The sequence below is a fragment of the Amia ocellicauda genome, chromosome 10 (assembly GCF_036373705.1).
Source record: "Amia ocellicauda isolate fAmiCal2 chromosome 10, fAmiCal2.hap1, whole genome shotgun sequence".
In the NCBI taxonomy this organism is placed as follows: domain Eukaryota; kingdom Metazoa; phylum Chordata; class Actinopteri; order Amiiformes; family Amiidae; genus Amia; species Amia ocellicauda.
Window position 1 is genome coordinate 2,111,346 of NC_089859.1, and position 12,263 is coordinate 2,123,608.

A 12,263-nucleotide genomic window follows, 5' to 3' on the forward strand; every position below is an offset into this window, starting at 1 on the left:
GGGGATCACAGAACCTGCTGACTACGGGGAGGTTGTGGATTCACTTGTTTTGAGCTACAAAGTGTAGGTACTGTATCATATCACACCCACGTTTTCAGTGCTGGCTGCTCATGGTAAAGGGAATTTTATTGTATTCTTATGACTAATTGTCTGTACCACCTTCACAAAATAAACTTTTCACAATATTTTCCCTCCACACACAATTTTAAATGAACAGAGAAAAAAGAACAGGAAAATAATACCCACAATATGTCGGCATGTATTTTGAATATCTCCTATGAAAGGTCGATGCGGACTCTGCGGCTGTGCTTGGTTTGGTTTTGAGTGTCTCTGAGCTGCTGTAAAAAGATTTGGTGGCATTTAGCAGGTTTTATAACTAAACTGCCACCTCAGCAGAATAAACAGTTTGAGGTGCTGAAACCCCCCCGTTAATGCGTGAAAAGGCCATGTGACATTTTGGGTGGGAGAGAAACCTGGAGAAGCCAAGTGTGAGGATGAACTACATGTTATTACTGGGTGTTACATGTTTGCCAGTTCACTGAACCCTCAAATATAGTTTCTTCGCTAGAGTTGGGTGTTTATAATAACCGGAAATAAATGAATACAATGAATTCAATATGTAGAAAAGAGGTTCTTCTCTAGTGTTGGAGTTCTGCCAGCGTTTGTGTGTTCAGTTTTCTCTTGATCCTTAAAAGCTTGAATGTGATTTTAGTTCTGCAAAACAAAGCATGAAATTATGTCTTTCCCCTTCTTCTTGCATGATGATGAAACAAAGTAGTTTCATATGGTATTTTGAAACCATCAACTTCTGTGCTGATGTATGGTTGCAAATTGCGTTATTTGTCTGTTTTGGATTCCAAGCATCTTAAGTCCCCCCATGTTATAATGTGTGTGTGTGTGTGTGTATTGCTATCTAATATGAATATCTGACAGTTAGCCTCTAGTTGATGAGGTTTTGTTTTGTCAGTTATTTGTTAGTTTCCTCCGAGTTGCATGACTCACAACTTCAGGTTTCGCACTGATGACACGGTCACATTCCAACAACATACTATTCACCTGAGAAATCTTCACATTAGCATTCTGATGCTGAAGTGTGTCAGAGCCATAGTCAGCACTGTATTACAATAACGACATTCATCGCTGTGAAATCCATTACAATACAATCATTGAAGTGTAATGTAGCTTTCTTACATTTAAATGCAGTCTGCCTTTATATTACATGTTTATATTCTATCAGAAATGACATATATTGTCTGTGCGAATTTCAAAGGGGGTAAAAATCTTTTCAAACTCTATCTGTTCTGGTTTATGCTGGAACCTGTACACATGTAAATAAATCTCTCTGGGATGCGTTTCCGTCTGGTGCTCATCATATAGAGACTGTTATTTTGCCAAATGTTCTTTTGTTTCCCATCTAAGTCTAGTCCTTAAGCAAATTGCTTGAAGGAGAAGATTGATACAATTATAATGCCAGCAAAGCAAGATTGAGTTAAGTCCTCTGCAGCCCAGTGGGGAGCGGCTCTGACACCGAATTAACTCTACATGCATCTGTCATGTTGCAAGCCACAGTCTGTGTAAGTGCATACAACTGCCTGCTGATAGGTCGGTCAGTTGTTGTACAAGTTGAGGAAGTGTTCCTAGTGAGTACAGCTTCTGACGTCACCCCAGAGAGAGTCTGCTTGAGAGCACGGCAAGAATAAAAGCAGATTACACGCTGAGTGGCAGCCACAGGGCTGTAACACTCACTTCACTGTGAAAGCAACATGGATTTGTGTTGATGTCCTTCCAGCTGGGGTCTAATTGTGAGTAACCTGTTTGTGTGTTGATCAGTGACTGTGTTGAGAAACCTGAATGTGTGTGTGTGTGTGTGTAAACTAGCATTTGTGACTTATGTGTTAATATATATATATGTTTTGTAGGCTTGTCTGTACACGCTGACACACACATGTGTTTGTATATATGTATGTGCATGTCTGTGTGTGTGTGTGTGTGTGTGTGTGTGTGTGTGTGTGTGTAAATCTACAAGTCAATGTTTGTTTTTGTTTCTTAATGAAAAGCAAAGTTTAATTTACTTTGGAAACACCTTTTATCAGGGAGTTAATTGATAGTTATTAATATGCTTTGTTTTAGATGTGGACAAATGTATTGATTTAAGTTCTGTTGTTCATATTAATTATACATATATAAGCAGACGTGTGTGTCTGTATCAATTAATAAATGTATCAGTCCTGCATTTTCTTCAGCCATTTAAAACTGTAGATTATTGGACTTATTTTGGTTTCCTGTTTGAATAAACACAGACATCGTGTGACTAAAAACAGCTTCATTTGTATGTCTTTTGGAGTTGCGCTTTGTTTCATGTGCGCCGGTAACATCGAGTTTGGAGTTTCTTCTGAGTTTTGAGTTTAATTATGAATCCAGTCATCCCATTCATCTGAGTATTTGTGTGGGTTGGTTCAAGTCCCTTAAGGTTTAGAAAAGGTTGTGTCTCTGGAATTTACACCTTCTTTGTTTTAATGATAAAGTGTTGTGTTGTTGATGTGAAATCAAAACTCCTAACCTTTCTGTCTTGTAGTCCTTTCATTATTTTGGTTATATTTCTTAGCAGATGCCTTTGTTCAGGGTGACTTTATATTACCTTTATTTTTTTAACATACAACTGCCTATTTATCCTGCTGGGTTTGTACTGGTGCATTCTGGGTACAGTGCCTTGCTCAGGGGTACACAGCAGTGTCCCCCACCTGGGATTGAACCCACAACCCTCCACTCACTAGTCCAGAGCCCTGACAGCCCCACATTGTGGCGCAGTATTATCCCTTATATAGATATTTATTCTGCCTGTGCCAGGATACACTTCAGAAGAAATAACTGTTCAAATATTGACAGTTGTACTTAAACCTGCTGCAGGAAGTTATTGTTGTAATATTGTGAATACATGACTGTTGACAGTGCACTATGTGTACACTAGACCAACTACAGACGTGTACTACTATAGCAATAATAACTATAGTAATCCTAATAATAATAATAATTATTATTATTATTACAATGAGAGCCTTGGTATTTAAATGGACATTATAGCCGTATATTGAATGATTAAAGGGGTTTCATGAGACCTGCTCTAACAAAGTATTCTGAGTAAAATGAATTGAAAAAGGGAAGTCAGATCAAGGTGAAAGTGATTAACTTCCTGTTTGGAAATTCTGCAGTGACATCCCCGCTCGGCTGAAGTTTCTCCCATCGTTGACAGAGAGCTTTTTTATTTTGCCACCTTTTCTTTTCAATGTCTAATTGAGGAGGAATGTGACCCAATTACCAGTGAAAGAAAGCTAAAGTATCGGCTATTTTCCTTCTCTCTGATCCAACCTTTTGAGGAGTGTGACCTTCATTAACAAGGTGCCCTTATCAGCTTCTCTGGACAAAAGGGGAAGTTCAGCGCAAGGTTTGTGACTGGTTTCAAAAACCTGGTAGAATCGTCTCCAGTAAGCACCTGTCAGAAGTGTAACTTTCACATGACGTGCACAAATGATCTGAATGAAATTATCTCAGTGTGTTGGTGATGTACATTCCCGGTCACAGATGCAGATTGTGAATGCCGGATCCTGAGTGTGTGTGTGCTTGTGTCTTTCAGGACTACATCGTGTCCCTGATCTCCCCCGAACACCGACGGAAGGAGCGTCTGACTCTGGCGCTGCGCAAACGGCTGCTGGCGGTGAAGTCGGTCATTGAGTATGACTCCCAGGCCGTGGTGGAGGTGAGGGACAACGCCGTGGAGATCCTGGGAGGGGAGCACAACGTGATGACGGCCTGGTCCATGGTGGAGAAGCTCAAAATGGAGAAACGGCCCTCCAGAGAAGACGGGAACACCCTGCATGAGGCCACCGACGGCAGCGGCGAGTCCGAGGACGGCACCAGCTCCGAGAGCGAGGCTGAGCAGGTGTGCCACAAGCAGAGGGAGCCGCTGATGTCCACCAAGCCCCACCGGCAGCTCTGCCGCTCGCCCTGCCTGGACCGGCCCAGCTTCTCCCAGAGCAGCATCCTGCAGGAGCTGCGGGCCGACGACGCCAAGGCGGCAGGTGCCAAGATGGGCGCGGACAAGGAGTACCAGGCCAAGATGGACTTCGCCCTGAAGCTGGGCTACTCGGGGGAGCAGATCGAGACGGTACTGAAGAAGCTGGGGGCGAACGCCCTCATCAACGACATCCTGGCAGAGCTGGTGAGACTGGGCAACAAAGGTGACCTGGACGCGCAGGCCGGCGGCTGCTCGAGTGCCGGTGCCCTGGTGCCCCGCGGCCCCTGCGCCAAGGAGATCGCCAGTCCAGAGGTCTCCCTAGAAGACGAGGCGGTGGACAATTTGGACAACCTGAGGCCGATAGTAATAGACGGCTCCAACGTGGCGATGAGGTGAGTCGCGCATGAGGGTTTCCACACACCCGTCTTTCATCACGAAAAGTGTCGCTTTTGATTCTGATTATTGTGGAACTAAATCCAATTTATTTTCAACCGTCACCAAGGCTGCCGTTGAAGAAAAACAATGAGTTTGTTTTCTAATCTGATTGCCAGCAAGTGTTTAATGTATCAAGGAAGACGACCATTAAATCAGTTAACTCTGGGGAGAAAGACACGCCTATGAGTTGTCCACGCTTGCTCGGTCTATAAGGGAAACGAGGCCGGTCTCGTACACTGTGCCACCAGACTAGTTATGTCATTACCGATGATACGCCAGTCAGATCGCAGTGTACCGTTTTGGAGAGGTGTTTTTGCAGAAGGTCATTTCAATTACGTCTTCTTTTTATTCCTCGTAGCCATGGAAACAAAGAGGTCTTCTCTTGCCGGGGAATCCAGTTGGCCGTGGATTGGTTCCTGGAGAAAGGACACAAAGACATCACGGTGTTCGTACCGGCCTGGAGGAAGGAGCAGTCCAGGCCCGACGCGCCGATCACAGGTATCACAGATCGCTTCGGAGACAGTCGAGACATCACGGATCACTCTCGCATTGTGCTTCGGTCTGAGCAGAAGCTAAACTGTCTCTGAATTGTGCGGCTCTTAAGTGCTGGTGTTTATTCCTGTTATCTGTGGCGCTGGGGGATGGGTTGACATTCCTCTGGATGTATGAGGTCACTTTATCACAGGTCTACCCCCTGGCGACTGGAGCTCAGTCCTCTGAACAGCGAGAGGACTGTGATAACTGTGACTGAACACATTGCCCAAACTCCTGACAGGAGCCAGCGTCAGTCGGTCAGGACTTTAAAGGACTCATGTGGGGGGTGCGATTACTAATTGCCTAATCACTTAGGCCCAGTTACACCCCCTGCCTTGCCTTTGACTGAGGAAGAGAACTATGTTGTCGTTACTGGTTAGTTTGTATAGTGGTTACAGTGGAAATTTTGTGTAGGGAACGGTGTGTGAGTGTGCGTGTGCGTGTGTGTGAGTGTGTGTGTGTGTGCATGTACGTGTGTACAAAGATCTGTGTACATTTTTATCAACGTCTCTCTCAAGTTAAACTGTTTTTCCTGGGGGAAGTCAGGTATATTTATCAACATGTAAAATTAAAGTTTATAATAGCTAAGCCGTGCTGGGACTTATACACATGATTTACAGCAATAGTTCTCCCTTCTGGACAAATTCCCACAAGAGTTGAATAAATAATATCCACCTAAAAGCAGCCACTGTGAAGAATGGAAGCTTAGTCTTATGTTAGATCTGGGGCTTTTCTAATGGACGGTATTGAGTGTGTTTTTAAGAGCTTTAGGTCAGACGTTGGTGTTTCGTCTCATGCTGATCTGATGACATTCCTCTCCCCAGACCAGGAGATCCTGCGGAAGCTCGAGAAAGAGAAGATCCTTGTCTTCACTCCCTCCCGGCGAGTCCAGGGCCGGAGGGTGGTCTGCTACGACGACCGCTTCATCGTGAAGCTCGCCTACGACTCGGACGGCATCATCGTGTCCAACGACAACTACCGGGACCTGCAGAACGAGAAGCCGGAGTGGAAGAAGTTCATCGAGGAGCGCCTGCTCATGTACTCGTTCGTCAATGACAAGTAAGGCACTTGGGTGCAAATCTGACGATGTGGTCTTTGAGGAAAATAACTTAATCGATATTACACGTACAGCTCTACGGATTCAGATTGCTCTCATCTTGGCTATAGTGTGTGACAACAAAGTCTACCATCTTCATTTTGCAGGTTTATGCCACCAGACGATCCACTGGGGCGGCACGGTCCCAGTCTGGAGAACTTCCTCCGAAAACGGCCTGTTATTCCAGAGCACAAGAAACAACCCTGCCCATACGGTATGCATATCTATCTCTCTATCTCTCTATCTCTCTATCTATCTAAACCTGTAATGGTGTGTTGAGTAATTATTAATTTGTCGGGTGATTCACTCAACAGGCAAAAAATGCACCTACGGTCACAAATGCAAGTACTACCACCCCGAGCGAGCGAACCAGCCCCAGAGATCGGTGGCAGACGAACTGCGGGCCTTCGCCAAGCTCTCGGCCGTCAAGACCATGAGCGAGGGGGCGCTGGCCAAGTGCGGCACCGGGCCGGCCACGGCGAAGGGCGAGAGCTGCTCCGAGGCCAAGCGCATCGCCCCCAAGCGCCAGTCAGACCCCAGCATCCGCTCGGTGGCGTGCGAGCCCGAGGAGAGGCTGTCGGCGGCCCGCAAGTCCGAGGCCAACTCTGTGCCTTCGCTGGTGTCGGCGCTCAGCGTGCCCACCATGCAGCCGGCCAAGAGCCACGCCGCTGGTGCCTTGAACACACGCTCGGCCAGCAGCCCGGTGCCCGGCTCCTCGCAGTTCTCCCACAGCTCCCTGGAGCACATGGCCAGTGTGCAGTACCCGCCCATCCTGGTGACCAACAGCCACGGCGCCTCGGTGAGCTACGCCGATCAGTACCCCAAGTACGACTCGGGCGACCACGGCTACTACTCCATGCTCAGCGACTTCTCGAACATGAGCCTGAGCTCCATGCACAATACCGACAGCTTCTATAGCCTGGAGCACGAGCACGGCCTGTACCAGAGGAACCCCAGCCCCTGCCCCGAGCCCTGTGGTGAGCCGTACTCCTCCTACGGCGACCTGTACCTGAGCTCTGTGGACAGCGGCCCCGAGGACAGTGCCAAGGGCCACCAGTCCTCCTCTCAGAGCCGGCTGCAGCCCTTCGCCCACGGCTTCCACGAGGCGCTGACCAGGGTGCAGAGCTACGGCCCCGAGGAGCCCAAGCCGGCACCACGCAAGCAGTCGGTGTCCCACCTGGCGCCGCACGTGCAGCACCCGGCGGTGGGGGCGCGCTCCAGCTGCCCCGGGGACTACCCCCTACCTCAGAGCGTGCACCCCTCGTCCGCCTCGCAGCCCGGCCGGGCGCTGGGCATGACCCGCATGGACAGCATCTCCGACTCGCGGCTCTACGAGAGCAACCCGATGCGGCAGCGGCGGCCCCCGCTGTGCCGGGAGCAGCACGCCAGCTGGGACCCCCTCCCCTGCGGCACGGACTCCTATGGGTACCACTCGTACCCACTGAGCAACAGCCTGATGCAGCCGTGCTGCGAGCGCGTTATGGTGCGCAGCATGCCCGAGAAGATGGAGCAGATCTGGCGGTCGCCGTGGGAGGGCGTCTCGGCCGAGCCGCAGGAACGGCACATCATCCCCGAGCACCAGTACCAGACCTACCGCAACCTCTGCAACATCTTCCCCGCCTACGTGGTGCACTCGGTCATGGAGAAGAACCCCCACGTCACCGACCCCCAGCAGCTGGCCGCCGTCATCGTCACCAAGCTGCGGTCGGGCCGGTAAACGGGGGGAAAAAGTATAATATTATATATTTAATGGATTTTATGGACCCCGAATATGCACAGCCGTGGTGTATATATCTGTATCTGCTCTGGCACTGCTGTACATATTGTGAGACGGCACGGTTTCGAGGGTGGGACCGGACTGGCGAGCCGATCGCTGGTAGCGGGGTCCCGTGGAAGCGCATACCTCAGTGCATGGAGTTTCAGCATCGATTGCCTTATATTTAAGTGACCTCACTGCACCCATCGTTAACCACTATCCATTTATACTTTGCGTGTCTGGGGAAGAGGTCTGTTCGCTTTTTTGAGTGTTGAGTGTTATCGATATTTGAAAACGAGAGATATTTAATGGTGTTTTTTTCCAATGATGCTTTTTTCCTCACGTCACTACCTTGTCGAGTGGGATTTTGCCAGACTGTTCAGGAGAGGCCGCCGGACAGACGGGCGAGAGACGCGGGTCCTGAGCGCTCCTCCGAGTCCACGCTGTATCTTGCTTTCCTTCTTATGTGGAGCTCAACCTTTATTAACAAGTGAAGAGTAGCCATGGCGAGGGGGGGTTTTGAAGCTGCTGTGAAAATGCCAAAAAGACAAGCGGCCGTCCTCGGTGAAGGCGGCCCGGTCGTTCTTCTTTAACCGTTGACGGTAGATATTGTGTGTGTTCATTGAATGTCGCATTAATAGAGACAGGAGAGGAGTTCTATTCCAGACCATGCAGAGCAGCTCAGGCGTGTTTTTCTTTTGATATTTCCGTTGCTGTGCTCTTGAGTATTTGAGAATCAATGTGACAGGCGTGCGTCGCTCTCCTCGGGGCTCGGGCTCGGGTGCCTGGTCGGGTCGGGGCCCGGGACCTCGTGACGGCACTTTGAATGATTTTAAACCTTTGCAAGTTCACACAGTGTGTAATTATTTTGGAGGGGCTGTGTCGCTCGGCAGCACGATGCCTTGAAAGGCGTTCCTTTCCTTTTGGACCAGCCGCGCCCCTCCCTGCGTTCGCCGATTTAATATTTTTGAATGTTAATAGCTCGGACGATTCGAGCCCAGACTTGTTGACTTCAAGTTTTTTTTCATGAAAGTCGAGAAGGCTGAGTACGGCCTTTGGTTTCTTCATGAGAAGGTGTGACACTGCCTAAATGTTTCTTACTGTGAAACACTCAGAACGTGAGGCTGACGTCAGGGTTGTTTCTGGCATTTTGCTGACGGCTTGCATGCTGCTGTTTATTTCTTTCCCTGACCGAGAAGATCCTTTCAGTGACTTTTCCAAACTTTTCTTTATATATGTATATATATAACAGAAAAGGACCTATTTCGTTAACCCGAGTGTGTGAGCGGAGGGCTTATTTGAGCTGATATCTGAAGGTGCTTTTGTGAAGTATGATGCCAGATCGGTATGTTTTAGAAAGACACTAATTTTTAAATGGTTAGAGTTAAAAACTTTAATGGAAAAAAAAGATTAATTTGAAATTGTATTTCAAACATTCATTCTTTATTAAACATGTATTGCTCTTCTGAGCAGCATCTATCTCAGTTCAGTCTTTTCACAGATAGTGTACAGTTCTGATCACTTGTGAATCTATTGGCTTATTCTTTGCACATTCACATGGTTGTGTTTGACGTCGTCAAAGACTTTTGCTTTAGTTTCCACTTTTCCAAACTATTGCTATTTTGAACGCAGCAAACAGCAATGCCTCAAATGCCCAGAAATGACCTTTGTTTGTTGATACAAATTGTATCTCTTTCTTGATTGTAAAAAATATTTATGAAATGTACAGTATCATCTATAGAATAGCTTTATAAAAATGCCACAATGTTTGTGACACTGTGTGTCACTGGGAGTAGCCCATGGGTATGTACTATTTCTTACTGGGCACTGTAGTTTATAGACCGAAAGTCTTTTTAATGTGCTACCTGACCGTGCACAGATGTGTGTACAGCTCTTTAGCATTATCATGTTCTCTGTATATCTGATTAAACATGGACGGATCAAACAGCTGTAAAGTGTTAATACCGTGTGTGTTGCTGGAGTAACTGTATCCACATGATAGGAGTGTGGTAACCAAGCAGGATGGGCAGGATTCGTCAATACATCTGTCCTCAGCTCATTTTCTGTAAGAGAGCGATCACAAGCGATTCAAAAGATCACACTTTACACAAAATCGCAGCCATGAGGCGTTAAACTGCAGTACAGTTTGGATTACCACTCCATCATATACTGTTGTTCCCCCAAGACACACCAGTTTTTGAAATGGGTAGATTGCGGTTTTGCCACTCAACTCTCTGGCACAAAGCCTTGCCTTAAGCATTAAAAAAGAGACGCTTTTGGATTTGATTTCTGTGTTGAGGTTTGCCAGGTAGGAATCACTGCTCTGTTGATGTCCTCTGATGTGCAGGCCTCTCTCTGTCATTTGTGTTAATGACCAGAGGGACTCTGCAGATATTTTCAGTATATGCAGTTGGGATTTTAATTAAATGGTATCTCTTTTAATTGGACTCAACTCCTTTTACATGAAGCGGTTCTTATTCAATATTAAGGGCATGTCCTAAAGCTATACTATTTTTTCAGTCTTTACCTAGATTTGATTGAAAGAGATCTCTGAAATATTGTAAATACTATTTTATATATAACCTGCACTGTTTAACCTACAGGTCAGTCTACTTAGTATCCAGCTTGTCCTCTTAAAAGCTCAACCTTCACGCTTCAGAATCTGTGTACTCTTGTTTCAAGACGTACGTCTAGTAGAGCAACTCTCAGGTAATTTATGAGATTTGTGAAATAGAGCAAGCTGCACCAACTGCATTCAAAACGCTTTTGCTATTCTGGATCTGCAGTCCCCGCTCAGACGTCCCTGAGTGAAGATCTCTTACGTGTCATAACAGTTTTGTTAAATGTCTACTAGTATTGTGGTTATTATGCAATGTTAAGGGTAATCTGAGTGAGTTGACTATTTTTAGTCCTTGTGTTGTAATGATCTGCAGTAGTTTGTTTTATTCTTTGTTGAATGAAACATGTTGCTTTTAAATTGTTTTAAAAAAGTAAACAACAAAAAAAAAAAAAACTTTATAAACTCTTTGAGTCTGTCGGCTCAAACAAAATGTAAGTCTCAATGACAAAGTGCGTCTGTTTCTTTAAATAAAGCCAAAATGTGATGTTTGTACAGTAATTGTAATGTGTGAGGAGTGGTGTTGGCACTAACTGAACCATCAACATGCAAATACGTGTGTTTTGAGGTGAAGAATCTCTTCAGACAATCCTCGCCGTGTTTTGTGTCGCAGTCAGGGGAGAACTGGCTGCAGAGGTTCATATCGCATCAGACCCGTCTCACCGTCAGGGTCTGAACTGGGACTGTGCTCACTTCACCACCAAACCACTGGACACAGCATATCACTACACACACACGGGGAACACGAAAGCACACGCATGTTTTATACAGCCAGCACGTTTCAGGCTGCCCCATCCAGTTCGGACAGATGAACAATAGTTACTGTCCATCTTCAGTTGATCTAAAGCTAGGGGTTTAGTTGTTTCCAGTAGTATTGCATGAGAAGCACTGATCTAAAGTAGAAATAAGTATTCTCACAGGGAAATGGTATTATTTGTGAAACCGTTATCGCCGATTGACACACCGTTTACATGAAATAACACTCGAGCGCCAGCAAATTGGGTGAAACAAAGGACACGGGATCATATCCGTGCAGAGATGTCTACAGCCTCTGGGCTCTGAGAGGGACGGGTTTAGACTTAAGTTTTGTCCAATTGAGCTGTACCTTAATACATTAGACATGGGGGGTTCATGCATGCGAGCCATTTTCTACCCAAAATGGAGTTGGGCTCAACTTCCTGTGTTTTAGGACTCCTAGAATTGACATAAATACATCAGGCAGACTGTTTAACCGAAGACATGAAGCGCAGTTACGGGTTCGACTCAGTTCTGCTTCACGGTGGTCCAGGTAATGTGTTCAGACAGGTGATGAAACAGCCCCTTAATACCCCCGAGTTACAGTGTCTTCATTGAGTGACACCGTGTCAGTGTGAAGACTGTGAAGTAAATCATCTGTACAAAACACAACCTTGGATCTTGTGTCCAAAATGAGGGTACTCTTATTATATTCTATATTTATTGGCACTTTTCTGAACAAAACACAAGAAAAGTGCTGTGGAGGTCAATGTGATCAGAGGTCAGAGGTTTTTATTTGAATCTGCATTTTAAGTTATTGACAAACATGCATGCACGATTTGTTTTAGTGTTAATTTAAACGATTTGTTGTGAGAGATCTCTTCCTTTCCAGTGTTGACGAGGGAGCGGGGGGAATGAAGTCTGATATTGACGAGCTGTAACAGTGCGACCTTCACACACGGGTTGTGCCGTTACTGAATGTACGAGACATGCTGTACGGTGTGCTGTGACTTAACTGTTTTTCTGGCCGAGGAATTTTGTGTTTGCAATAAAAAAAAAGAAAAGGAAAACCGATCGT

General features: G+C 46.3%; 1 protein-coding gene across 1 annotated transcript; it reads left to right on the forward strand.

Annotated features, from left to right (window-relative positions):
* Positions 1-1,645: 1,645 nt before the first annotated feature.
* On the forward strand, positions 1,646-12,255 carry zc3h12b (zinc finger CCCH-type containing 12B). The gene is made up of 6 exons (XM_066714702.1): positions 1,646-1,802; positions 3,632-4,404; positions 4,806-4,945; positions 5,806-6,040; positions 6,185-6,291; positions 6,392-12,255. Exons 2-6 carry the CDS (start codon positions 3,800-3,802, stop codon positions 7,792-7,794), a joined length of 2,490 nt encoding a protein of 829 aa, XP_066570799.1. The 5' UTR covers positions 1,646-1,802; positions 3,632-3,799; the 3' UTR covers positions 7,795-12,255.
* Positions 12,256-12,263: the final 8 nt, after the last annotated feature.

What these genes read in the sequence shown, in the direction of transcription:
- zc3h12b (XM_066714702.1), top strand. Translation starts at nt 3,800, where the DNA reads ATGACGGCCTGGTCCATGGTGGAGAAGCTCAAAATGGAGAAACGGCCC. An exon ending in GCCCGACGCGCCGATCACAG is followed by an intron (nt 4,946 to 5,805) that starts GTATCACAGATC and finishes TCCTCTCCCCAG; the next exon opens with ACCAGGAGATCCTGCGGAAG. An exon ending in GAAACAACCCTGCCCATACG is followed by an intron (nt 6,292 to 6,391) that starts GTATGCATATCT and finishes TTCACTCAACAG; the next exon opens with GCAAAAAATGCACCTACGGT.